Raw genomic sequence first — 27,659 nt, forward strand, 5'->3', positions numbered from 1 at the left:
AACACACTGGGGAAACCCTGGTAAAGCAGTGGTGTCCACACTTTTTGCCATATAGACCCAAAGTTAAAAGTATTTTTTTTTTTTTTATTAGAACTGCAAAAATATTCTATTTTTGCTTGCTCCACAGTGAACTAAAAATCCAATATATCACTGAAACCACAGAGCAGCTCAATGTTTGTAAACTGTAAATTGTGCTGCAGTTGGTAGCACGTTTGCCTTGCGTTCAAATCTCGGCCTGAAAAGAAAGCTAAAAGTTCATGTTACTCAAGATGAATACTTTGTGTTACACCATTCTCTGTTTTGAAAAAAAAATTGAATTTGTCTGTGAAAATCTGGTCCTTAAAAATACCTTAGATACGTGTCAGTCTGCATTAGTAACCTGTGCTAGTGAGCCACATTTGTCTAGTATTGTAGTCCCACAAAATCGTTTCAAGAGCTCCACCCTTTTTTTTCCAGAAATTTAACTTCACTTTGTCTTTGTTATTAGTTTGTGTCAATTTTTGTCAAAAAGATCTGCTGTTTTTCAAAGCCTCAACGTGTTTTTTTTTTCTGCATCCCCACATGCAAGCTTTCCACTTTCTATTTTTAGATCAGCTGCTCCACAGTTTCCCACTCAGGGGACCACAGTTTGCACTTTAGCTTCAAAGGTGACAACAATGCACTGCCTGTTCAGATTATAATAAGAAAAGTAATTCAACTGTTTTTTTCATCAGGGAATGATCCCAGTTTTAGTTTCCTCAATATTCACGCATTTGACTGCAGCTTTTGGGCTTCTTTATTTACGAATCGTGAATAATTCAACGGTGGTTCCGATCCCTTATTTAAGTATTTTATTGAGCCACATCCAGGGAAGCCCCAAGTGCAAGACCTGCTGCTGACTGATAAGGGTGGGGAGCTGGAAGAGGGGAGAATAAGAAAACGGCACAAACCTGTGGAGTCATCTGAAATGTCAGCAGCAGTGGATCTATACAGAGTCACTGGAGGGAAACAAGATGCAGCGAGAGCTGCTGTGACAGCCAACTCACTTCTGCTGAATGTGCACTTCATTTAAATCAATAACCCTTTACAATATATATTTTAAAACCGTGTTGAAATGACGAAGTTGTGCTATCTTTTGGACCGATTTAAAAAATGTGAAGTCAGTGATGGTTGGATGTTAATGACTAATATTTTATTATTTGTACCGGATTTGACAGATTAGCAATTGTAATTAGTAACGCTCTGATAATGATTTTCTTCTAGAATACTGATTGGCGTCATCAAAACAACAGGAATTTACTAACGCAAAGTCCTAATGAGATTCTTGGCAGCTTTAAAACGTGATAAAATGGCACATATTTCATGAGTTAACATCAGAAATTAGAATAGTGTCCCACTTAGCTCAGTTATTTTGATGACACTGCAGTCTCTCCTGTCTGTTTTTTGAACAGCTTACTTTCTCCCTTGAAAAACAGGTTTTTAATCTCAATTCAATCTTCCTGCTTAAATCGAGGTAAAAAAAACAAAAAAAATAACTGCAGCTCCAACACAGGATTAGTTAGTTTAAGTAAGAACTACAGTGATCTGTAGCGTCACTTAAACATTCTTACTTCTGAAACTGTTTTGTTTCAGAAGTTACATCAGAACCAACAATTAAAGATAACCTTTAAAAAATCCCCCAATGCTGCTTCTGCTGCCAGTGTTTTTTTGTGTGGCATTTTGATAAAGTGCAATGCTAATGTTAGCTGTTTTGATATGACTCCTTGATTATTTGACATGTGACATATTTCAGTGTGTGGACAAAACTTACACAGATTGAAATGTCACAATCCTTCATAACTTAGCATTTTACTTTGCAGGTTATAAAATTCAGGTAAGTAATTTTTCAACTGCCCTATATGCTTAGATAGTGGATCAGCACATGTATACTTGTAGTTTTGACACAGGAAGTGCGCAACTTCAAAAATGCAACTGTGGGGTAAATAACTTAAATAAATGACTTCAGTCAAAGCAGTCCAGTTTGAGATTTTCTGTCACGGCAGCACGATTCATCAAAATTGATTTGTCAAAGCAATGTCAGCGTGTGCAATATTGCAGTTTCATAGAATTGCTCAGAACAAAAATATTGAATAGACTGTAATACTTGTATATTTGGCCTGATGCATGGATTTTACTATCTTTTTATGCTGACCCTGATTCAGATTTTGCTGATTAATGTCTTAAAACTTAAGACTAATGGTGCTTATGTTGTGTTAAATGGATGGAAAAGAATTAGAAGTGAGGAAATGTGCATTAATTGGCCTTGATGTCATCATTCTAATATTCAAAACGATATCCAATGTCATGTATGTGACCATATTTCTTTCATAATAATGAGACATAAAAAGGACGGTGAAAGGAATTAAATCCAGTAAAGTTCCATCAAGAAGCAGCAACTTCTGTTGTGCCGCTGTGACACGCGCCACAAACAAAGCAGAACTTTTGTGTACATCACCTGTAATATGTAGAAATTTTACTTCTCCATAGAAGTTGTGCAGTTCAGTTCAGATGGGTTGTTTTTGTTTAGTCTAATCAAGACCTTCAAACCTAAACAACAGAAAACTATGATGTAAAACATAATTTTCTAAGCTGTAAAGCCTGGCCTCCTTCAGATATGTCAGCACTTAAGCAACTCGACTCCTGTTGGGCTTGCAGTAAACACACTGCTTCAAAAGGTATGGCCTATAAACATTATTACCAATTCCACATTATTTATCTTACTGTTACGCTTCAAGTGTAAATGAAAGATCGAACCTCAAACTTGTAAAAAAAAACAAAGCAAAGTTAAGTTAAGGCAAGGAATTCCCTGATACAATACAAGCCTGATATGGGAACAGGCTTGTACAGAATCCGAGCTACAGGTGGATTCATCTGTACGCTCCTGTGTGTGAGAGAGGGGGGGGTGGGGGGGGTGGATTGCACATTATGAGGAAGGATAATTTAGCCCACAGTAATCTGTTCATCAGAGCACCGTTTACGTAATTATAGTCCCCGTTGTCGCTGTGCAATGGGCCGCTCTTGATTTATTTTTATCTCTCGATGTTCGAACAATTTCACTGAAGTAATAAATGTGTTTTCTCTCAGCACATAATTCTCTTGCACATGTTGTGTTGCATGGTCTGAGCGTGCTCCCGGTCACATGGTGCCACTTAATGCGCCTGTGGGTGTCATCGAGTGAACAGCCATCGCTGTGTTTGTTGCTGTGTGCATTTTGTCTGTGTAGGCTTGCGAGTGGGCTAATACGCCGCTTTATTCTCTCCTTCGTGGCTTCGTTCTTCGGCGAGAAAACATTTTCATCACTTCTTTCTCAGATTTTAAGCAGGATCTCGCTGAAAAAACCAAAAAGGCTAAAATGTTATCGCTAAGAATAAAGTAATCCTTCTCATCAAGTCTAGATGGATTTAATCTTGTAAGATTATTGATTTGAGTTTGCTTGCGAGATCTAAGTGGAAAAAGAACATCTATGTGTCAATGATAAAAAATTTTTTTTTTTTGCTGTGTTCACACCTTATGAATCTAGAAGTCCCATTTTTAGCAAGTTGGCCTGCAAAGGCCACGGGTTTTAACAGCAAAACCTCAAACTTTAAGTCCATTTAAGTTGATTTTTTTTCTTTTTTTTATTTGTTTTTCTTGTTGTCTTTTGCCTCAGAACTACAGTGCATTGGACTCAAGGTGTGTCCTTTTTCCTCTGCCTGTGCAGATATCCATACAGAGGCTGTCCAAGCTGCACTGGCTAAAAACAAAGAGGAAAAAATGGCGCTGCCAATGCCAACCAAGCGGCGCTCCACTTATGTGCAGTCCCCCATTGAAACCCGCACACCACCAGGTAATGCCCAGAAGAAGTCTTTTGTCTCTCTTTCAATGCGGCTGTAAATTCAGACATCAACGTATTAAACTAAACATGATCTCTTTCTTTCTTTCTTTTTTGGTCTTTCACAGATTCCTCGTCAGGGTCTGAAGATGAGACGTCTGCACGCAGGCAGTCTTCGGCGGCCGCTCCTCAGCCTCAAGTCCATCCCAACCTGCAGAGCTCGGACTACTGGATGAACCGCTCTGCCCAGGGCTCCTCCACCTCATCCTCCGCGTCCTCCACCATGTCGCACGGTGAGGCCAAGCCTCAGGCGCAGAGCCAGCCTCAGCCTCAGTACAAGCCGCAGTACCAGCCGCTGTATCAGCCTCACCATCAGCCCCAGCAGCAGCAGCAACCTCAGCAGCAACCTCACCGCCAGCCTCAGGAGCAGAGCCGCGCTTCAGCCGTGGCGGACATGCTGGCTCACAGTCGCATTGGTGAGGAAGGGTTTGATGAAACATTCATGGACACAAAAGTGTTGCATTTGTCCTACAAGTTGCTCACACAGTCAAAGTTTGCTTAAGGGACCCTGAGAAGTCTAATGTGAAACTTCTTTACTTTGTGATGAGCGGTGAATTTCTCTTTAAAAATCTGTTTAATAAACTAAGAAGATGTTTTTCAGCTACATTACAGCTTTATCAAACGTTTTTATTCACTGCTGCTGTTGTCTGCTGTCCTGATTGTCGAGTTATGATACATTTTACATTTGAGGTAAAAAAGAATGTAGAACATAAATCTAACACTCCTCACGGGAGTACTGGATGTCCAAGTAACGCAAACTCATTATTATTCACTAGATTCACTAGAGTTTATTGGACATTTTGAGATCATCGTTTTATTTTTCTCAATTTGGAAGCAGAAAGTATAAAGTTACCTGCTTTTGTAAACGACGACTTCCTTGTATATTTTGTTGGCCTTTACTAAACTAGAAGTGATACTCGGCATAACAGTAGAAACTATACTTTGTGCTTATTAGTAATGTTGCCTAATTTATTTATTTTTTTAAGATTTGTTTTGGCTCTAGTGACCTTTATTTGATAGTTAATTGACAGTAAAGTGGGTAATGAGAGAGGGGGAAGACATGCGGCAGAGGTCACCAGGCCGGGAATCGAACCTGCGACAGCCACATCAAGGACTAAGGCCTCCATATGTGGGTTGTGCTTAACCATTGCATCACCACAGCACACCCAATGTTGCCTAATTAATAAATATGTTAAAAGAAAGTAATCTGCACCCTGAAGAAATAAGTAAATCTTACCTTCAAATAAAATAACTCCAATGTTTTGTCTCTGGGGTTTGACGAAACATTTCGCCGTATCTAGTCCTCACGCTTACTTGTTTCTTGCTTCTTTCCAGTGAAACTTGTTTGCACTTCATTTTCTTTTCAGCTCCTTCTGAGAACTCCGCCCCTCCTCCAGATGTGACGGCTGTGGCGCCCCCATCCAGAGGCCCGCGGGTGGACCTGCCCTCCAACGCCGTCGTCCGAGGGATGAGCCGCGGCCACAGCCGCTCCAGCATGATGGAGACCGCCGATGGTAACGGCTACGCCACACAGTGGCCAAACCTAAGCCTAGGCGTCTTTTTTATTAACATTTGCCTATTTCTCTTTCATGAGAAAGGTGTTGATTTTCATCTTTTGTATCACATGCATCAGAGTTAATGTTTTTTTTTGTCTTTTTGATCCTTATTTGACTGGCTAACAGGGAGAGGTAATATGCAGAGTAAGGACACTTTTCATAACCACAGCCTCTTATCTCCTGTTTCCTGGTGAACCCTCACTCTCCCTGTCGTTTGTACTGGATGATCATAGAAGGGAATACAACAAACAATCCTCATGTGTGACCCTGAGACCGAAAACCTTTCTCCCAGATCTCTCTGTGTTTTCCCAGTATCGATGACACCCACCTAGAGCTGCTGCTGCTTTTCATTGCCCCATTGTCGAAGTTAATGCTGATTAAAAGCCCAAACCCATTCTAAAACTTATGAAATGGAATGAAGAACAGCAGATGATAAGATTTTAAGGCATTTGAACACATCCTGATGTATCGTAATGTTTGCTAGAGCTGTGAAATGTCACTGCTTCAATTCTCGTGTGTTTCCACCTTTACCCTCTCCACAGGAGTTCCTGTGAGCAGCAGAGTTTCCACAAAGATCCAGCAGCTGCTAAACACTCTGAAGAGGCCTAAGAGACCCCCGCTCAGCGAGTTCTTCACTGATGACTCTGAGGAGATCGTCCAAGGTATACTAGCTCAGAGAACTCATTGACCCCTGACCCTGAAGTCGAGTTTATCGAGTTCTGTTCACTTTATCCATAAACGTGAACAGAAAACCATCTGGGTTCACATTAGTGGATAGTAAATGTAGCAATAAGATAATGTTATAATTTAGTGTTATGTAATGTCATTTATGCACACTTTTTTTTGCATTGTTGGAGGTGTTTCAATGTTTGTGTTTTTAGCAACAAAAAGTGACATTTTTTTTATGAAGTTCTTAAAATGCAACACTTTCACATGTTTCAGTCTAACTGGAATAATCAACCTTTACAAAAAATAAATAATTGTAAGCATAATTGATCCCTATGATCCAAGCACTGAACCCTGAGGAACTCCATAAGTGAGTAGGAAGTGTTTAAGTCTTTATGGAAACGTTTACAAATGTAATCTGTAGCCAGCAAATTCTAGATCAGTGCAGTGGAGCTTATTTTCTTAAGATCATTAAATATTCCAAGCACCGCCTCCTGGGCAGACATTTAAAAATTATTGTTTGCCTTTTTTCCGTTTGGTTTGTTATGCCATGGGCGCAATAAGTAAATGTGGTACTCTCTAAATAAATGAATAAACTAACAATCTTTTTTGCTGTTCACTCTTAAAATTAATTACATTACATAACATTATTAACTCTGTCTACTTATTTCTGGTTTGCACATAAAGTCCTGATTTTGTTTTCCTTTACTTAGTAAATGTAGCTTCAGGGCGGTGCATGTCTGATGACATCACACGTGTCCTGTCTCTGCATGAATAAAGAAGATTATAGGTGGACAGTAGGGACAGTATCTGCAAGCTGTAATGAATGCATTTGGCTTGACTTTTTTTTTTTTGATGTCCTAGTAAAGAGAGTCTGTAACCTACCCAAAAACCGTCTGTGGTCTCTGCTCATCACAGTGCCCCAGCCGGACCCTAACACTCCCCGGCCGGAGGGCCGTCAGATCATCCCGGTGAAAGGGGAGCCTCTGGGAGTGGTCAGCAACTGGCCACCAGCCCTGCAGGCGGCGTTGGCCCGCTGGGGGGCCACTCAGGGAAAGAGCCCCGCTCTCACTGCTCTGGACATCACGGGCAAGCCTCTCTACACCCTGACTTATGGTGAGACACAAGATTCAAGTGTATGACCAAGAATTTAAGGTTTTTGGTTAAGTCTGTGTTTGTTTGTGTGTTTTTTTTAAATCTGCCTGAAAGCCTTACTGAAAATGTAAAAACTGTGTTTTATCCGTGACATGAGGTTGCTTTGGCCGTGGTAACGTGTCGCCTCCTCCCCACCTTCTGTGTGCTAGGGAAGCTGTGGAGTCGCAGCGTGAAGCTGGCGTACACACTCCTGAACAAGCTGGGCACCAAGAACGAGCAAATCCTCAAACCCGGAGACAAAGTGAGGCAGCAGACACGCAGACACAGTAGAGGATTATTAGGACAGGAAAATGTGCTGCAGGCATTTTTTTTAAATACCTGTAAACCTCCAACATTAGCTGTGAAGATTCAGTACCATTTTAACAACAAGCCAAATCCTTAAAATCTAGTTACAAGTAAATTGAAAAATGTGCTTATCATATTTCCACTTGTTAGAAGGTCTGATTTATTGCAACACTGTTCAAACCTTTTACACTTTTTAGTATTTCATCATAAAAACACAGTTTTTCTTGCGATTTATTGAGAATTTATGTGACAGACTGACAAAAAGAAGTGCATGATTGTAAAGTTGAAGGGAAAAGATACAAACTTGTATTAACATGTAATACCTTTATTTTTCATTTGTATTTAGTCCCATTTGCTCTGAAGCCAAAGTAAAATCCAGTGATAGCAATCACCTACAAATGTCCCTTAATTAGAGTCCAATGGTATAAAGTAAATCTGAGAAAAAATACAGAGACTGCAGGTGGTTCTGTAGGATCTGTTGACAGGACAAAGTCATTAGACACAGATATTGCTTCAAGTGCTCCCCGCTTTTTGTTTCTCTGTAAAGACAAAACTAAGGATGAGAATAGTTTCTCCAGGGATCCCGCAGAGTTTTTTGCACAATCAATAGAAGTCGAGACAGAAAGCAATCCTAAAGGGAAAGTTACTGTCTCGGTAGGTGGCGCTGGTGTATCCAAACAGCGACCCAGGAATGTTCTGGGTGGCCTTCTACGGCTGCCTCCTGGCTGAAGTCATACCTGTACCCATTGAGGTACCGCTGTCTCGCAAGGTATGAAACCCTCCACAGCAAACAGGCTCATTTAGACGTATATTTTGTGATTAACTGCACACTGTGTTTTTAGGATGCAGGCATCAGCCAGGTGGGCTTCCTGCTCGGCAGCTGTGGAGTCGGTCTGGCTCTGACGAGCGAGATCTGCCTGAAAGGTCTGCCGAAGACCCCCACTGGTGAAATACTGCAATTCAAAGGTATGGAAGGTGCCTGGAGTGTGCAGAGATATGTCCAGAGAAGAATATAATGCACTTACTAAAAGATATGCCTTAAAACAAAGAATTTTACCAATAAAAGGACCAGTAAAGTATTTTCAGCATCTTTCTATTAAACTAAATGTTTAATTAAAGCAGATTCTCATTTGAACCAAGTAAGACAGAAGAGGTGAACTACCAGGGCCAGAGTAATGTTAGGAATATACTTAGAATAAGTCCAGGCAGTTCAGTAATGCTCTATCTTGGTTCTGTGTGGTAAAAAAAAAAAGTTAAATGTTCTGTATTTTAGTCCAGAGAACCTCGAAGCTCTTCTTTATGGTGGTGAGCTGCGTCGTGTAGATTGAAATGAGGGGTTTTGTTGGTGTTACTTTTTTTCCGCAGATATCAAAGTGTCTTGTCAGCCTATAAATAACGATCTCCCCTGAACCAACAACTAACTCTTCGGTTTTATCCGATTTGACTGCCGTGCTTCTATCTCAGCTAAATCAAATAAAGAGCGAGAGAGGCTTCGGGCGTCACATCGTCGCTGTTGCTCTCCTAATAAAAACTCCAATACAAGATTTTAAACGTTGCATTTTGAAGGATTTCTTGAACAGAACAGTCAATCTCTAAATAATCAAGCCTGAAGCATGTTTTTATTATGTACTAGTCAACTCTCCTACTTACTACTTATAAAGCAGTAAGTAGCTTAGTCTTGGTGGTTCCTACTTTAAACTGCTTGGAAATAAAATGGACGGTGCCTTTCTAGTGAAATCTCCAAATGATTTTAATCTAAACGTTTAACTTCCAGTTTCCTGATGATGCTCTTTGCCAGGTTGGCCTCGAATGAAGTGGGTGATAACAGACTCTAAATACCTGACCAAGCCGTCCAAAGACTGGCAGCCGCACATCCCCACGGCGAACACTGATCCTGCATACATCGAGGTAACAGAGCTAGGCTCGCCGACTCCCCTCCCGATTCCGATTGTAGCCTGAACGACCCATCTAATCCTATTGATAATTCATTTCAGCATGTTTGAGGACATGTTTGCACCTTTCTGACCGCATTTTGCTCCCTCTGTGTGAAGTACAAGGCCAGTAAAGAGGGCACGGTGGTTGGGGTGGCCGTCTCTAAAGTGGCCATGCTGACCCACTGTCAAGCGCTGACCCAGGCCTGCAACTACTGCGAGGGTGAGTGGATGACTGGTGGCGGCGTCGTACGCACGACACATCGAACGGCAAAATGTTTACCACCTTCTTTGTGTTTCTGTTTTAAGGGGAAACTTTAGTGAATGTCCTGGACTTCAAAAAGGACATGGGCTTATGGCACGGTGTTCTCACTGTGAGTGTTTTCCCTCTGAATAAATTCATGCAATGTGCAGGTTTAAGTGAAGTAACTCTTCTAAAAACACCCGGAGCCCCTAACAGAGGAGTCACTGTCACTGTTCCTGGCTTTATTGAAGAAAGAAACACAGAAGCATTAAACAATAGATATTTCTTCAGGAAGAAAAAGAACCCTCAACAAAACAAAGAGAATAGACAAAGTTAATGGCATTGTTATTTCCATCAGTGGCTCCTTATAGTAAAAAAAACATCAGGATTAACTGTAAATAATGCAGAATTGGAGAATTGATGGCAGGTAGTTGAGAGAGGGGATGTGGTCAGTGTACCGTCCAGCAGCATTAGCCAATAGCAGAATAACTAGATGTTTCTACAAAACTAAAGCCACTCTTATAAAGAAAGTTCATCAAGAACAGACAACTAAAAAAAAAAAAGCCTAGTCTTAAAATTAGATTGTGATCAGTGAAAGTTCAGCTTCCTTTCCTTCAGATCAAGAAACGTCTGGAAAAAACGGTAAAACATAAAAGGAAAATAATAAATTAAACAATAAATCTGATTATAACATTTTAACAGATGACAATTATAACAGTTGAAAACATCAAAATGTAAGAATGCCGCCTTGTTGTTTGCCTCCAGCTAAACTTTACTCTGTTTTTCCGGGTGTGTGTTTTTTGTTTGTTTTTTGTTCCAGGCTGTAATGAACAGGATACACACCATCAGTGTTCCCTATGCCGTAATGAAAGCTTGTCCTCTCTCCTGGGTGCAGAGGGTCCACATGAATAAAGGTAGTCGACGTCAGTCTTTCGCTTCGAGCCTCGTTGATGTAAAATCCCGTGTGACTTGGTGTTTTTGTCTTCCTGCTCTGCAGCTCGCGTTGCTTTGGTGAAGTGCCGTGATCTGCACTGGGCCATGATGGCTCATCGGGACCAGAGAGATGTCAGCCTGGCTTCGCTGCGAATGCTCATTGTCGCTGATGGTGCTAACCCCTGTGAGTAAATCTGGAAAAACCCGCTTTGGTTGAACTCCTGGTTCTAAGCATGTCTGAAGGAGTCTGGAGTTTATTTTAAGTTTTTTTTTCCAGGTCTGCATAAAAATGGAAGAAAGAATTTAAAAATGAATATATTTGTTTCCATTTGTGTTTGTGCTTTAAAATTGACCAAAAACCTACTATAAATGTATTTTTTGGGGGCAAAATGTGGCATTTTGAAATTAAAATCGTTCAACATGCCTTGTTGCAGACCCACATGGATTTGATGTAACATTTTGAATCTGTTCTTTTCCAGGGTCTGTCTCTTCCTGTGATGCCTTCCTGAATCTGTTTCAGTCTCATGGACTAAAGCCTGAAGTTATCTGCCCCTGTGCCGCCTCCCCTGAGGCCATGACAGTAGCTATCCGCAGGTCACTTTTCCTTTGTTTTTAACATTGTTTTTGTGGACTTTAGGATGGGAAACAAAAATAACCTGAACAAGATGGATACGTTGCCTTATCTTAATTTTAACCAAGCTCACTAAGCCAGGGGCCTATTAACGGACACCAACCGAGGACATAAAATGCTTTTAGTTTTCTCTATTTTCTGCAGACGGTTGCAGTTCTGCTTTACATGTCTGATATTTTAAAATCTAACTAGAGTTATCGTCCAGTTAATGAGAGCAGACGTGACCTTTTAAGAGGAATATCTTAAAAAAAGAGATTTCAGATTATGAGTTTATAATGGTAGCTGCTGCAGAAAGGGTCAAGAGTGTGAAGAATGAATTTTTTTACCACCAGAGCCACAAAGTAACATAATTAATCTATGAAAGACACAACAACCTCAGTTGGTTTTTATGGATGAAAATGCACACTTGCACATTGGCTGATAGTTAAACATGGTAACCAAAGAGGTGAGATGGATGTAATTGCAAATATTTAATTGAATTTTCGTTTTCTTTAGGCCGGGAGTCCCAGGCGCGCCCCTCCCCGCGCGGGCCATCCTCTCCATGGGCGGCCTGAGTTACGGGGTCATCCGGGTCAACACCGAGGACAAGAACTCTGCCTTGACCGTACAAGATGTTGGACACGTCATGCCTGGGGGTGAGGACAGAGGGAAGCATGCATATAAAATAAGTGTCATGCGAATACAGAGTTTAGAGGAAGCTGCAACAAAGCCACATCAAAATTAACTGGAACATAAACACGTAAAAGTACCATCTTGCTGTCTGGTGCTGGTGCCGTCTGGAATGCCACTGCATGAAGAAAATAGTTAGTCAGAAGAACGCACAATGAGACATCAGTCATAAATTTTTATGTTTGGTTGCGACAAATCACTTTTCCAGGTCCTGAATCCAAGCAAAACAAAACGGGCATTAACCAGCTGGTTACAATAGATCATTTAAAAGAATGGTGTCGGGGACTGTAGTGTTTCACACATGTTTTAAACTCTCAATACAAACTGAACTGAATCATTTCTGCTTTTTAAAACTTTATATGAGCTATTTTTGAGACACGGCAGTCCAGTGAGTCGGTTCATGACGCTACAGAGATGGCACATGTTCATATTTTTGTAGAACTTTTTTAATTTTTCTGGATGGCAACAACATGCAGCAGCTGAAGTAAGCAGGTTCTCATTTATTCCAGGTTTGTAGAAACTATCTCAACAGCTTCTACTCACATGCAGTTGGTTCTGCTGCTTTTTGTACCTCTATCAATTTGGAACAAGTCATCTGACACGTCATGTTAGTGCGGTCAAACAAATCCCATACTTAACTGCAGAAGACATAGATTTAGCTGATGTCCCTGACAGAAAGGCATCAGGATTACAGCCGGTACGCTCAGTGTCATTGTTTAAGGCATTCTAGTTATTTCATGGTTTCCTCTTTTGTACCTTCAGCTCTGATGTGTATAGTTAGGCCAGACGGGCCTCCTCAGTTGTGTAAAACCGACGAGATAGGAGAGATAATAATCAACTCCCGTGCTGGAGGCACGATGTACTATGGCCTGCCTGGACTCACCAAAAACACCTTTGAGGTATGTGTGAGGGGGGGAGATGATCCAACAGCCTGCTGTGTGTGTATGTGTGTGTGTGTGCTGACAGGAAAGGAGCTGTTTAATGTGGCTTTCTCTCTGCAATGTGCTCAGGTGATACCGGTTAACGCTAATGGAGTTCCTATTGGAGAGATTCCATTTGTGCGGTCAGGACTCCTGGGGTTTGTTGGCCCAGTAAGTACAACTCATTATATCATCTCTAGTCGTGTGAAACCATGGCTCCCTGAACATGCAGGATACTGACTCAGCTTTTTCGCCACTCCTCCCGCCTTCACAGGGCAGTTTGATCTTTGTGGTGGGGAAGATAGAAGGCTTACTGATGGTGAGCAGCCGGAGGCACAACGCCGACGACCTGGTGGCCACCGCTCTGGCCGTAGAGCCGGTCAAGACAGTGTACCGTGGAAGGTAGACAATGCATGTTTCACCGTGTGTCACTGTTGATTTCTCTCTTTGTCACCACTGACATCTAGTGGCTGAAAGCAAACATAGCATGTAAAAAGAAAAAAATGCAGTTGGACAGTTCAGTTCGTCGCAAACCTTTTCATGTCTCTTCACTTCATAATCACAGACTTTAACTTATTTTACTGGGAATGAATGTAAAGTGTTGCATAATTGTGAAGTGGAGAAAAATAATGCGTGATAAAAAATATTGAGAATAAATCTGATAAGTTTGACCTGTTTGTCTTCAGTCCCCTGAATAAAATCCAGTACAATTGTGCAGTCAACAATATATTGTCTTCTGAACTACTTTATGTTGGTTTATTTATGTGAGTTACTAAAGGGACATGGATACTTTTTCTGTAGTCCTTCTATGTCAAACTGTTTCTGAATTCTCTGAAAAGTCTCCACTATTTGTTCTTGTTTCTGTTTCTATTTCTACGTCAGGATCGCCGTGTTTTCAGTCACCGTGTTCTACGATGAGAGGGTCGTAATTGTCGCGGAGCAAAGGCCAGACGCCAGCGAGGAGGACAGCTTCCAGTGGATGAGCAGAGTGCTTCAGGTAAACGAGAAACGTCTTAATTACCGTTTTCAAGCGAGCAACGTTTGACTTGGTTTCCTGGCTTCCCCCTCCAGGCCATCGACAGCATCCACCAGGTTGGCCTTTACTGTCTGGCTCTGGTCCCGGCCAACACCTTGCCCAAAACACCCCTCGGCGGCATCCACATCTCCGACACCAAGCAGTTCTTCTTGGATGGGAACTTGCACCCCTGCAACATCCTGATGTGCCCCCATACGTGCGTCACCAACCTGCCGAAGCCCCGCCAGAAGCAGCCGGGTGAGTCTGACAAAAGAAGTACTCACTCATTGTTATTGTCTATCTACGTACAGTTATGGCCAAAAGTTTTGAGAATGACACAAATATTATATTTTCCCATGATCTGCTGCCCTCTGGTTTTCATGTGTGTATGTCAGATGTTTTCATCACATACAGAAATACAATTGCAATCATATTATGAGCAACAAAAGCTTTTATTGACAGAATGAGTTAATGCAGCAAGTCAATATTTGCAGTGTTGACCCCTCTTCTTCAGGACCTCTGCAATTCTCCCTGGCATGCTCTCAATCAACTTCTGGACCAAATCCTGACTGATAGCAGTCCATTCTTGCACAATCAATGCTTGCATTTTGTCAGAATTCCTAGGTTTTTGTTTGTCTACCCGTCTCTTGATGATTGACCACAAGTTTTCAATGGGATTAAGATCTGGGGAGTTTCCAGGCCATGGACCCAAAATCTCTATGTTTTGTTCCCTGAGCCAGTTAGTTATCACCTTTGCTTTATGGCAAGGTGCTCCATCATGCTGGGAAAGGCATTGTTCATCACCAAACTGCTCTTGGACCGTTGGGAGAAGTTGCTCTCGGAGGACATTCTGGTACCATTCTTTATTCATGGCTGTGTTTTTAGGCCAGACTGTGAGAGAGCCGACTCCCTTGGCTGAGAAGCAATCCCACACATGGATGGTTTCAGGATGCTTTACAGTTGGCATGAGACAAGGCTGGTGGTAGCGCTCACCTCGTCTTCTCCCAACAAGCTGTTTTCCAGATGTCCCAATCGGAAAGGGGATTCATCAGAGAAAATGACTTTACCCCAGTCCTCAGCAGGCCACTCCCTGTATCTTTTGCAGAATATCAGTCTGTCCCTGATGTTTTTCCTGGAGAGAAATGGCTTCTTTGCTGCCCTCCTTGAGACCAGGCCTTGCTCCAAGAGTCTCCACCTCACAGTGTGTGCAGATGCACTCACACCTGCCTGCTGCCATTCCTGAGCAAGCTCTGCACTGCTGGTAGCCCGATCCCGCAGCTGAAACACTTTTAAGAGACGGTCCTGGCGCTTGCTGGTCTTTCTTGGGCGCCTTGGAGCCTTTTTGGCAACAATGGAACCTCTCTCCTTGAAGTTCTTGATGATGCGATAGATAGTTGACTGAGGTGCAATCTTTCTAGCTGTGATACTCTTCCCTGTTAGGCCATTTTTGTGCAGTGCAATGATGACTGCACGTGTTTCTTTAGAGATAACCATGGTTCACAGAAGAACCATGCCAAGCACCAGCCTCTTTTTAAAGTGTCCAGTGGTGTCATTCTTACTTAATCGTGACAGATTGATCTCCAGCCCTGTCCTCATCAACACCCACACCTGTGCTAATGGAGCAATCACTGAAACGATGTTAGCTGGACCTTTTAAGGCAGGGCTGCAATGAAGCTGAAGTGTGTTTTGGGGGATAAAGTTCATTTTCTAGGCAAATATTGACTTTGCAATTAATTGCTGTTAAGCTGATCACTCTTTATAACATTCTGGAGTTTATGCAAATTGCCATTATTAAAACAGAAGCAGTAGACTTTGTAAATATTAACATTTGAATCATTCTCAAAACTTTTGGCCATGACTGTACTGTACATCAATCCGTTGTGCTACTTTTTGTTGACTAAATTTGGCAATATAGTGGCCAAAAAATAAAAAATGTACACAAAGATTAGGATCATCTTAAATGCAACAGTAAAAGCATGTTAGAAATAACAATGCAAAGGTATAAATGCATATTATGGTCAATAAATATCTGGTTCCTAACATATTGAAATCATAAAGTGCTAACTTGTGTAAATTTGAGTTGAAATATATATATATATATATATATATATTTTGTTTTAGATGTAAATCCTGTTACAGTAACTGTGGGGGTATGAAAAGTAAATTAAGATGTATATTGTACACTCATGTCAGTAAAAACATCCAGGGTACTTGATTGTAAGATGCTAGTTGATGATAGTTAACATAATTACTTCACCCTCTGCTGGGAAGGTAAATAATCCAATTGTGAAAGAAAATACAGTTTTTAATCTCAGGGATTATTTTGGCTTCCGTTTCTCCTGAATCCTGATGTTATTAAGATGTTATTGTTTAGTACTTGATTTGCAGCAATGTTGATAAGATTTTCTTTTCCTCTATATTGACATTTGTATATTTGTGTTACTCTCGTGCTACATTAAAACAAGAACTGCATTTAGTTCATTAATCATAATTAACTGTGAATAAAAAGAAAATCTCTTTATGTCAGCTCTGCGTTGGGTTTTCAATGCTTACCGATGTTTTCCTCTTTCGTAGTCGGAGTCGGTCCTGCGTCCGTCATGGTGGGGAACCTGGTGGCGGGGAAGCGGATCGCCCAGGCTGTAGGGAGGGATCTGGGCATGATCGAAGACCAGGATCTGGTCCGAAAGGTAGGACTTTAACCCACGTGTCCAACCAAACGCTAGATCCTAATCTATTGAATTACTAACAGCACCTGCTGCTACATAAGCTGCAGGAATGATGATACATTTGATACTCAATATTTGGTGTTAGAGTTATAAAAGTGATGATTGGATACTATCGACTGCCACAGTAGATCCAAAGGCTTGTTTTACAGAAAAATCTGGATTCTTCTTTCCTTCTGCTCCGTGTTTTTTTTTTTTTTGGATGTAGCTCTGTATGTGGCCCACTGTGATGGTAAGAACTGCAGTTCTCTCTGGCATGACTCCCCACACCCGTGTTTATTCTGGTCACGTGTTAACCTGTGCTGTGGTGCATGCTTGTTTGATTTTTATAAGATATGCATCCTCTGATGTTCACTACCTCTCACACCCAAGTGGCTGTAAGCTGTGTTGACTCAGAGCAGAGTTGGGTAGTAACTAGTTGCATTTAATTGAGTAACTTTTGGGGGGGGGGAATTACTTTTAGGAGTATTTTTACTCTGCTGGACTTTTTCACTGAATGAAGAGCAAACGATTATAAATAAAAGTTAAGCAGATCCAGCCACACACTTTCAGTTTTTGTTCAAGTTTAATACATTTTATATTGAAAGAAACTGAATTGGAAATATTTTCTTTCGTCTGATTTTGTTTTTTGTAATTATGTTATTTATATGAATTAGTTTTCATTTAGCTCCTTGAAATACCAACTTTTTCCACACAACCTTATATTTTGATCTGTTTGATGATGTTTTTTTTTTTTTTTAATATTAAACGACTGATGTTTTGATCTCTTTACCAAATACTTTTTTTACTCTTGCTTGAGTAATTTCTTGGAGGATACGTTTTACTCTGAGATTAGTAAAATATATTGAAGTGGTTCTGTTCTTACTCGAGTACAATTCTTGGGTTCTCTACCCACCTCTGACTCAAAGTGAGAGTTATACATTATGTTGGATATTTATGTTGGATTGTTTGTCACCGAGCTGTGCAGCCTCTACGCGCCACTTTATTTTACTCCCATCAGGATTTGCCCTGTGTAATTCTTTGTGCTTCTATAGATGTGCTGCTGTTCATTAGTTTTCTTACCAAATTGCAGCATCAGTATTTGACTGAAGCTCTTCAGTGGAGGGCCCAGACTGACCCAGACCATGTTCTGTACGTTCTCCTTAATGCAAAGGTACAAAGTTACTCCTGTCCGGCTTTTCCCAACACTGATTTCTGCATTACTCTAGATTACGTGTCTTTATCTCCTCTTTTTTTTTTTTTGTCTTTTAGGGTGTGACAGTTGGGACGGCGACCTGCGTCCAGCTTCACAAGAGAGCAGAGAAAATAGCAGCTGCCCTTTCTGAGAAAAGCAGCATCAACACCGGGGAGAACGTGGTGCTGCTCTATCCTCCTGGCAAGTTGCCTCTGACTCTGTCTAAAGATTACTTACGATGAGACTTAAACAATTTTCATTCTTTTATAACTGTGCGGTCGTCCTCCATGTTTTCCCCCAGGGATCGATTTGATCGCGGCCTTCTACGGCTGTCTCTACGCCGGCTGCGTTCCAGTCAACGTCAGGCCTCCGCACCCGCAGAACCTGGCAGCCACTCTGCCGACTGTTCGGATGATCATTGACGTACGCCTGTTTAAAAATGTTTTCTCGGTCACGGTCCTTTTAAATAATCATGCTAGCATTTATACTGAGATATAATCAGAAACTTGGAGATATTTAATTTATTTGGATATTTACAATGCTTTGCAAAAAGAAAAGCATTCATCCTCTCCAAAGGGCATTAATGATGCCTGGACTGTCGACAAATTTTAACTCTTCGTGTTTAACAGTTGCGTGACCTGAAGAACGCACGACTTGTTTACAAAACAAATCTAAATCAGCAGCAACATCAACTGAACAATTCAGCATCATGTTGCGCGATTGGGTGTGTGGGTGTTCGTTCCTCATTTAAATTCTGCAGCAGCTTCTGCTTTCCTTATGAATCACACCTGTGTTTTGTTGCCAGGTCAGCAAAGCCGCGTGCATCCTCACCACGCAGAACCTCATGAGGATCCTGCGCTCCAAAGAGGCTGCAGCATCCGTCAACATCAAAACCTGGCCGACAGTCATTGACACAGGTGATAAAACCCACCAATTCAGTTCATTTTAAACATTTAGGGACAATTCATAACATGTCATCTCAAGGCACTTGAGAAAGAAAAAGTTCAGTCCAATCACACATGTATTCAAATAGATCCGAGTTAACAAGCAGTCCAGTAAAGTTCAGTTCATTATTAAAATTGGTTAGAGAAATGTTCTATGCACTGAAGCCCAGCAGATTTCGTTGACTTAAAGCGTTCGCTCCTCCTGGACGGGAATGTTGCGACAGCAGTCAGTCGCTCGCATCGCAACTTTTTATTTCTCTGTAAAACAAGAATCTCCAAAGATGAGTTATGAGAGATACATACCCATATAATGTTATTTAACAAAACATTATTTTGTACTTATTTCTTACTGTCCTACATGCATTTTCGTCCTTTTAAAAGCGTTGCTCTGTTCCTGTTTGCAGACGACCTCCCTCGCCGACGCCCTCCACAGATCTACAAACCTCCCACAGCAGAGATGATCGCTTATCTGGACTTCAGCGTCTCCACTACAGGCATGCTCACTGGCGTCAAGGTGGGAGATCCTGCTTTTTGCATGTCTCTAATCGAATCCATTTCTAGAATATAACAGTCAGATTATCATGATATAAAAACACTACTTTAAAATGTCATTATCCCTGTATATGATGACTCTATCTCGCCATAATCATAAGATAAAACTGTTATCATGAGACAGGATTGAGATCTAATGTGAATGTTCTCATCTAGACAGCTATTTATGTTATTGTGATAAAAATAAGGAAATGTTATCAGATAGTCAGACCCTAAAACTGTATAAAATCAATTACATTTCTTGTCATCTTGAGATAAAGATGTATTAACAACCTTATCACAAAAAGAAAAGTGTGAGATCTTTTTCTCTCTACATAATTAGACAATCAAATGGTGATTGGACCAAAAAACAAACTTGAGATCTTCTCATCTTTTCATGACCGTATCAAGTTTAAGATTTTGTCTTGACATGAAAATATAAAACTGCTAGCATAACAAAAACAAGCTTGAAGTTTTATTGCCTCATATTAGTGAAGTTACGAAACTCTAGATGGAAGCGTATTTGAAAAGAAACCAGAAAATAACAATAGTTAAAAACCTTTTCTGTGTATTCATCACAGATCTCTCACGCAGCAGTCAGTGCCCTTTGTCGCTCCATAAAGCTGCAGTGTGAGCTTTACTCTTCTCGCCAAATTGCCATCTGTCTGGATCCTTACTGTGGTCTGGGCTTCGTCTTGTGGTGCCTTGCAAGGTGCAGTAAGCCATCGCTTCCTTTACGTTATGTTTGTGTCTGTGCTGGTTTTCCTCAGATCTTCATCATCATTTAATTTTTTTTACTTTAACCTTCAGTGTTTACTCTGGCCACCAGTCCATCCTGATCCCTCCCTTTGAGCTGGAGAGCAGCGTGTCTCTGTGGCTGAGCACGCTCAGTCAGTACCGCATCAGGGACACTTTCTGCTCCTACTCCGTCATGGAGCTGTGCACTAAAGGACTGGGCACTCAGACCGACTTACTGAAGGTGAGGGCCTGCACACAACACACAATCAGGGTTTGTGGCGAACAAACTTGGATATGATTGTCGCGTCTGGTTGTGCTCAAGGCCCGCGGGGTGAACCTGTCGTGCGTGCGGAGCTGCGTCGTGATAGCGGAGGAGCGTCCTCGTCTTGCCCTCTCACAGTCCTTCTCCAAGCTGTTTAAGGACGTGGGGCTGTCGTCCAGGGCGGTCAGCACAGCTTTTGGCTCCAGAGTTAACCTTGCTATCTGCCTGCAGGTAAACCAAACATCAGCACTTGTTCTGTCTTAGTTTGATTTACATACTTCCTCTGGTCTGAACAATTGTAAAACAAAAAAAGAAACCAGGATTCGTAATATTTGTATTTTCACTGTTTAAAATATGCTAACCCAGGACAGGTTGGCACTGTCTCTTTAGCTCAAGCCTGTTGTCTGCCAGTTTCTTTATGTAGATTTTTTTTTGCACATTTTATATTTGCTTTATGTAGATTTTTTTTTGCACATTTTATATTTGCGGTGAAATAATTCAATATGGATTTTCAACATTAAAAGTGTGAACCTGTCTGACGTTTTGTGCGTGCCACAGGGAACCACAGGCCCTGATCCCTGCACGGTGTATGTGGACATGAAGTCTTTACGTCATGACAGGTAGGAGCACAGGAGGCTCGTTTTTAACTAAAACTGCGTGATTAATTAAACCACTCAACGCTTTTAAGCTTCAAAACTGAGCTTTGGCAATATAAAATAAGTTAGAAATTGTACTTTACTCTTTAAACTGTGATTCTATTTCTGTTATGAGCATAATGCATTTACCCTGAGTTTTGAATAAAATACACAAAAATAATGTTAAGGATCAAATTTCTGATTGTTTTTTCCTCTTAAAGATGTCTTTAAATTTGATGCCGTTAACCGTAGCAGCTCAAAACCTCTTTATCTTATATGCTCTGTATTATCTGTTCTCAACATCCTTTAAAGGTTTTAGATTATTTTTTGTCTATTCCTGGTTATTATAAAAGCTCAGGTACTTGACATTCTCATTCATCTTTTAATGCGTTTTCTGTTTTAAAAACATGCCACATTTTTTTCTTTAAGTCGTTTAATACGCCTTAAACAGGATGCAAATTGTGATTTTTACGTTGTCTCTTCGAAGTATTTAATATTCTTCCGTGATAAAGACGCGTTATGGACGACGGCATATGTCGGCGTAAAAGCTGTGTCATCCAGCATTAACGGAGCCTCCGCAGAAAGACAAGTTACTCATACCATCTGTCTGAACTTGTCCAACACCGTCACGATTTTTAGACTCTGGGATTTTGTTCTGGTAATGCGCCAGATGGTTCCTCGCCTCGTCAGTTCAAAGGATGCAGGGATTTCAAAATCTGATCCATCTGGATCAGATTTCACCTCACCGAACTTTACAGCTCGGTCCAGTTCAAGGTGTTCGTTTCAGGTTTTTGATATTTGTTATTTGTTCGTAGCATAAAACCAGTTTTACTTTTAATTCACAAGGAGCGATCTAATTTTGCTCTGTTTTTGATGCCAAAAGTGTCACAATCGCAACAATTAAATGATAATAATTATTTATACATATCATGAAAAAGATCTGTAGTTACTTACATGTCCACAATTTGTTAAATTAGCAAATTAACTGAGGGCAGGCATATTAGGACATATTTTATATCTTGTATGCAGGTCTCTAAATCCATTAAAAGAAGCGATGATTGGTAACTAATCAAGTATTATTCCATAATACTTATAAAACCTAATCTGTTATAATATTTACTCCATTTTCACTGTTCAGCTTCTGCAGCTCACCACGAAACACTTCAACCCGCCACTCTGGCTCGTCAAATAAATAAAAGACTCAACATCTGCACGATAAATCCACTACAGTGGCAGTGGGATGGGCTTCCTCTGCGGATTCTTTTTCTACCGATTGTTGAATGCGGGCAGGTTTAACAAGCAGCAGCGACATCCGCTCTTTAAAATGGAAAAAGACGGTAAATGGCTCGCACCTCAAGCAAGGTTATAAAAGTCAAAGGGTCGTTCTGCACATCTGAATTCTCTCGAGACATCTGGTGCAGGAACGCTTGCCTCAGTCCCTCCCACTGACACTGTTGTGGACGTAACCTGCATTATATTTCTGTTGAGCAGACAAATGGGGTGCGATATGTGGTCTGCAGTCGTAGCTTGATGATATTTTTGCTTCGTGTCCCTTTTAGGTTTAAGGCTCTGCATTTTTGTAAATGTGTGTCTCACTGTTTATGTTGTCGGGCGTTTCAGAGTGAGGCTGGTGGAGAGAGGAGCACCTCAGAGTCTTCCTCTGATGGAGTCTGGCAAGGTGGGGAAACATAAAATGTTCTCCACTGTTACAGAGCGGCTTGCTAAATCCTCACACAAAAACATGTCGATGATATATTGTTGTCATTTCTTTAAGATCCTGCCAGGCGTCAGGGTGATCATCGTGAACCCAGAGACCAAAGGTCCACTTGGTGATTCTCACCTGGGGGAGGTAAAGTGGCTGAAGTTGCTCGTTTGAGGCGACAGCGTCTTTGTACCAACATAAAATCACTCCATGGTTGAACAAACACAATTTTTTGTTTGTCTGCCTCAGATCTGGGTGAACAGCCCTCACAATGCCAGCGGTTACTACACCATCTACGGCGAGGAGAGTCTTCAGGCCGACCACTTCAACACCAAGCTCAGCTTTGGAGACCCGCACACTTTGTGGGCCAGAACTGGATACTTGGGATTTGTGAAGAGGACAGAGCTGCTGGACGCAAGTGGAGGTAAAGAGGCAGACCAAACTCAAACTAGCTTAAAATAAGTTAGACTGAAATTAGACGATTGGAGTTGGTAAGTTTGAATATACAGGGCTTGTGAAAACAGATCATCAGACGATTTAGGTATTTAAAAATGCTAATGCACCAGTAGTGCATTAGCACTACTGGTGCTAATGCTTATATTTTTTATTTTTTTACAAATTATTCCACGGAGACGTCACAACAAAGCTTATCAACAGTTATTGACAAAGCTTTCAAACTTTATTCGCACCTCTTGAACTTTTCCACATTTTCTCTCATTATTAGCTGCAAAATAATAGTATATACTGAAGTATTTTGGGGGTTTTCTGCAACAATTCAACACAAAGTAGTGCAAAAAAAATTATCCATAATTTTTAACTCTTTTTTACAAACAAAAATGCGCTTCCTTCCACTCTGCTCCTGTGTGCCACTTTGTGTTGGTCTATCACATAAAATGCTGATAAGAAACTCGTGACTGTGGAAAGGGTTGAGGGGTAGGAATGCTTGTGCAAGGCACTACACCATATTCCCTATAATTACTCCTACAGTAACTGAACAAAATTTTTCTTTGCTCTCTGCAAACATTTCTTTGTGTCTCAGATCGGCATGACGCTCTATTTGTGGTTGGCTCACTGGACGAGACGCTAGAGCTACGAGGGTTACGCTACCACCCCACTGACATCGAAACATCCGTGTCGCGAGCTCACCGGAGTATAGCTGAGAGGTGAGCGTGCCGCCGATGCTTTTCTAATGCTAAAAACCTTCCCGTTTGTGTTTCCAATTACATTTTGGCGACATCCCAGCTCATTCCGGGTGGTTCGGCATCATCCCTGTGCCTCTTTCTCTCTCTCTTTCGACCTCTCTTTAAACCTCACCGACGTAAACCTCCTCGCTCTCGTCCCTCGCAGTGCTGTGTTTACATGGACCAACCTGCTGGTGGTGGTGTCGGAGCTGTGCGGCTCGGAGCAGGACGCGCTGGACCTCGTGCCCCTCATCACAAACGTGGTGCTGGAGGAGCACCACCTCATCGTGGGCGTGGTGGTGATCGTCGACCCCGGCGTCATACCCATCAACTCCAGGGGCGAGAAGCAGCGGATGCACCTACGTGACTCGTTCCTCGCCGACCAGCTGGATCCCATCTACGTTGCGTACAACATGTGAGGAGCTTGTGGCCATCCGATGGGTGCAATCTCTGGATGCGTCTTCTGCGGCGTCGCAGGCTCGATGGAGTGTGTGTGCGTGCGCGTGCGTGCGTGTGTGTGTGCGTGTGTGTGGAGAGCAGAAAAGCATGAAGCACGTGTACAGACACGCAGCCACGTGTGACACCAGCATATCTACACCACTGCATGTCTGTGTTTGGGGTTGAACACTGTGTTTTTTCTATGAACATAAAATCATGCAGACAAGGCAGTGAACGTACACCGTGAGATGAAAAGCAAAGCAAAGTCTCTGATGCACTTTTTTTGTGTGTGTGTGTGTGTGTGTGTAGAAATGGCAAAATAAGACAACAGGTCAATTTTGATAACAAAAACTGTCGTCCTGTCTTGGTGAAAGTCTGTCCCCTTCACGTCCACACAGAGCTACTAATCTCAACACGGCTTGAAGTATTTTTGTACGTGCAACTTTCAAGCGAGCTCACCCCCAAACGCATGTCCCGAGCCCCTTCATTTCATTTCTTAGCAACGTGGATAAGCAAGAGGACAAGCCATGAAGACAGACCTCTGTCTAAGCCAGTGTGCATACTTAGAAATCTGTTCCCCTACTTTTATCGAAACCAAATAGATAATTCCTGCTTTGATATATTTCCTGCCTTACAAAACTTCAGCCATACATTCCTATCTTTAACTTTTAATAAAATTGCTATTAATGGCTTTCAGATTCTTCCTTAACCAGTGGAGCAAAAGTTCTGACAAATATCCAAAAGGGATGATAACAAAACAAGAGCCCGTACTCTGTACTGTAACAAAAAAAAGGGTCTCTTTGTATTTTCGATACTGTATGTCACTGTATAGATATTTTTATTTGTATAAATGTATAATTGTTTTGTTCACCTCTCTCAGCTGCTCCTCTCTGAATAAGTAACTGAGCTGGGAGGCGGTAACAGTAGCAGGAAGAAGATTGTAAATAGGATCTAACAGTTAAAAGTACTTTTGTTTGGGGATATTAGCTATATATGGGTCGGGAAGATAAATAACTTTAAATCATTATGTATCGGTATGGATATAACGTTGCACTTTTTGAAGAAACAAACAAAAAAAGATCTATTTTATTATAACAATGAGGCATTATGAGCTTATGGTTCAGGAGCATGTTATTCTGAGCAGAATAATCCAACGTTTACTGGGAGGGCTATCACTGTTAATGCAGGAACTTTCCCCCGTTAGTGTCTGTAAGGAAGGCTGCAGAACTAATAATATGACTGTTTTCAGGCGGACGGGTTACTTTGTGGAATAAAAAAAAAAAAAGTATAAAAAGTGATGTCCACTTCTGTTCATCCCACATCCATGGCCACCATGCTGCCAAACAGTTGTGTACAACATTATGGAGCGATAAGTTCAAACCAGGTTCCTCTCAGCAGTCAAAAGCTCAAACTTTTTTTTTTTTTTTTATGTGTTTGTGCAACATTTTGTATATAATTACTTTGAATTCTCAAAGCAATGTTGTTTGTACTGTAACAGGCAGAAAATAGTCAACTTGTGTCATAAATTATTTTCTGCATCGTCACTGGAATATTTAAGCACTCGCGAATGCAGCTGCAGGCTGAGCCACACGCCATCCAGAGGAAAATAAAAACAGAGATGAGCATAAAAGTACTGCATCTCATCAAAATGTTCTGTTCAGAAGTTTACATCCACTCATGGTGAGTGTGAGCATCATGTTAATTTGGGGTTTGTTAAGTGATTGTACCACAAAGAGCTTTAATGACTTAATAAGCCAGAACTGAGTGCACAAGTATGAACTCTCCCGTAACGACACGGGATCAAAGTAATAAGATAAGCTTATATATACTCATACAGCCCCAATCTATAAAAATGCAAACTTGTGCATCCGTGTTTGTTTATGTATAATCATTTAACCCCCAAAAGGAGAACAGCTGAGGTCGAAGTATTTCTAAAATTTATGCACAAGATAAGTGTATGTAAACATTTGACCAGCAATCATGCGCTTCCCTTGTGCTTCATCATTTAAAGACTCTATATAATGACTTGCACAATGTTTCAGTGATGAAACCTTTGTTTCAGCCCAGAATTTGTTCTAATTCTTAAATTTTTTTTATGGCTTTGCCGTTGCCCCATTTTACCATTTAAACAAATCTAGCCCAATTTTGGAGAGATTTGCAAACCTCAACGGTAATCACAAATATCAAAATAATGCACTTTGCACTGTTTAAATAGTTTTTGCCCCACCCTGCTTCACATGGCACAGTGCCCCATTTTAACAACATAGGGTCCAACAGTGCTTCATCTTGGCTTTAACCCTTTGATTCATAGTTGCAGCAGAATGTTGGCACAACTCGGCCACGAAGGGACTGGCTCGAGGTACATCTTATTTTTGACATAGTAGAAGAGATAAACAGGTATGAAACTAACTTCAGGGAGTAAAACTGGTAAAACAGGACTGGACCTGGTGATCCAACAAGTATGAAAGAGTGGGATCCATAAACTGGATATTTGACAAAAATGAGTCTCTGCAAATTATCAGAGGTCTGAAGCGACAACCAGAATCCATCTACCTGCTTTGCTGGGAAGTCTACAAGGGCTTCTTCTGGTTCTTACTCTTTTGTTTTGTTTTTTTTCCAACTTCAGATTTCTTACACTATGCAATCCAAATGATGGTGCAATTTAATTTCAAAGCTTGCACAGTATGGAAAAATAAACATGATGCTAATTTTTTTAAAACTAAGAAGAACTGATCAGTTTTACCCAGTAGTGTACTTAAGGTTGCATTCATCTCTACTGAGTTGTCAATATTTTGTGTATGCACTCTGACTATGTTGTATATTAATTACTCTGTGAAATCTACATTTGCTTCAAGAGGGCGTAATCCACTGTCTATGGAGGTGTTTTAACTCAATATGTTAAATATTAAGTGGTACACCCTTTACCATTTTGCTTTCTGCCATTTTGGTTTGTTGTACTTTGTTTTATACTTAATGTATAAGTAATGCAGAATAAACCGAAACATTTAATCATACAATGTGCCTCAATATTTCTGTACTTATCGTAGTGCACATAGAATGACAGGTATTGAAATGTTAGACTTTACATTATTTGAAAAATAGCCTCTTTTAATGTTAATGTTGAAAAGATTAATTTGTTTAACAGTTAATTTGTTGTGTTATATGATATTCCATATTTCTGCACAGTGATTATAAAAAGAATTTGAAACCACATACCATGTTGGAAACCTATACAGTTCCTAGTAAAATAGGGACAAGAACTTCAAATTGTATCATAATTTATTCATAATCTACATGTTACATAAAGCAACGTGTGCTCAGCAGTACTTTCAGATGCAGAGTATGCAAAAAAGTGCAAATCCAAGAGAAACAAACTATGCATTTAATAATAAAAAAGAATTCAAAACATTAGAAAACACCAGAAAATCATGCTACAA

General features: G+C 40.9%; 1 protein-coding gene across 4 annotated transcripts in view; it reads left to right on the forward strand.

The window, feature by feature from the left end:
• Positions 1 to 27,239, forward strand: part of dip2bb (DIP2 acetate--CoA ligase B (putative)b) — a 45,048-nt gene extending 17,809 nt beyond the window's left edge. Inside the window, exons 4-40 of one of the 4 annotated variants that reach the window (XM_017304845.2) lie at positions 3,719 to 3,844; positions 3,958 to 4,305; positions 5,257 to 5,403; positions 5,572 to 5,589; positions 5,988 to 6,107; positions 7,030 to 7,227; positions 7,416 to 7,507; positions 8,210 to 8,320; positions 8,394 to 8,517; positions 9,350 to 9,459; positions 9,603 to 9,705; positions 9,792 to 9,856; positions 10,547 to 10,640; positions 10,724 to 10,843; positions 11,139 to 11,253; positions 11,786 to 11,925; positions 12,722 to 12,858; positions 12,970 to 13,050; positions 13,154 to 13,281; positions 13,762 to 13,876; positions 13,951 to 14,152; positions 16,469 to 16,581; positions 16,826 to 16,849; positions 17,690 to 17,770; positions 17,869 to 17,992; positions 18,093 to 18,214; positions 18,597 to 18,708; positions 19,140 to 19,249; positions 19,848 to 19,978; positions 20,077 to 20,245; positions 20,327 to 20,497; positions 20,825 to 20,886; positions 22,522 to 22,579; positions 22,676 to 22,750; positions 22,853 to 23,027; positions 23,643 to 23,766; positions 23,951 to 27,239. In XM_017304845.2, coding sequence (XP_017160334.2) covers positions 3,719 to 3,844; positions 3,958 to 4,305; positions 5,257 to 5,403; positions 5,572 to 5,589; positions 5,988 to 6,107; positions 7,030 to 7,227; positions 7,416 to 7,507; positions 8,210 to 8,320; positions 8,394 to 8,517; positions 9,350 to 9,459; positions 9,603 to 9,705; positions 9,792 to 9,856; positions 10,547 to 10,640; positions 10,724 to 10,843; positions 11,139 to 11,253; positions 11,786 to 11,925; positions 12,722 to 12,858; positions 12,970 to 13,050; positions 13,154 to 13,281; positions 13,762 to 13,876; positions 13,951 to 14,152; positions 16,469 to 16,581; positions 16,826 to 16,849; positions 17,690 to 17,770; positions 17,869 to 17,992; positions 18,093 to 18,214; positions 18,597 to 18,708; positions 19,140 to 19,249; positions 19,848 to 19,978; positions 20,077 to 20,245; positions 20,327 to 20,497; positions 20,825 to 20,886; positions 22,522 to 22,579; positions 22,676 to 22,750; positions 22,853 to 23,027; positions 23,643 to 23,766; positions 23,951 to 24,203 — 4,598 coding nt within the window. In that variant the 3' untranslated portion in view covers positions 24,204 to 27,239. The remainder of the gene's footprint in view (positions 1 to 3,718; positions 3,845 to 3,957; positions 4,306 to 5,256; positions 5,404 to 5,571; positions 5,590 to 5,987; positions 6,108 to 7,029; positions 7,228 to 7,415; positions 7,508 to 8,209; positions 8,321 to 8,393; positions 8,518 to 9,349; positions 9,460 to 9,602; positions 9,706 to 9,791; positions 9,857 to 10,546; positions 10,641 to 10,723; positions 10,844 to 11,138; positions 11,254 to 11,785; positions 11,926 to 12,721; positions 12,859 to 12,969; positions 13,051 to 13,153; positions 13,282 to 13,761; positions 13,877 to 13,950; positions 14,153 to 16,468; positions 16,582 to 16,825; positions 16,850 to 17,689; positions 17,771 to 17,868; positions 17,993 to 18,092; positions 18,215 to 18,596; positions 18,709 to 19,139; positions 19,250 to 19,847; positions 19,979 to 20,076; positions 20,246 to 20,326; positions 20,498 to 20,824; positions 20,887 to 22,521; positions 22,580 to 22,675; positions 22,751 to 22,852; positions 23,028 to 23,642; positions 23,767 to 23,950) is intronic. The other 3 variants (XM_017304847.2, XM_017304846.2, XM_008410116.3) reach the window with 3 other exon arrangements.
• Positions 27,240 to 27,659: the final 420 nt, after the last annotated feature.

Source organism: Poecilia reticulata, chromosome 5, assembly GCF_904066995.2.
Source record: "Poecilia reticulata chromosome 5, P_reticulata-male-v2, whole genome shotgun sequence".
Lineage (NCBI taxonomy): Eukaryota > Metazoa > Chordata > Actinopteri > Cyprinodontiformes > Poeciliidae > Poecilia > Poecilia reticulata.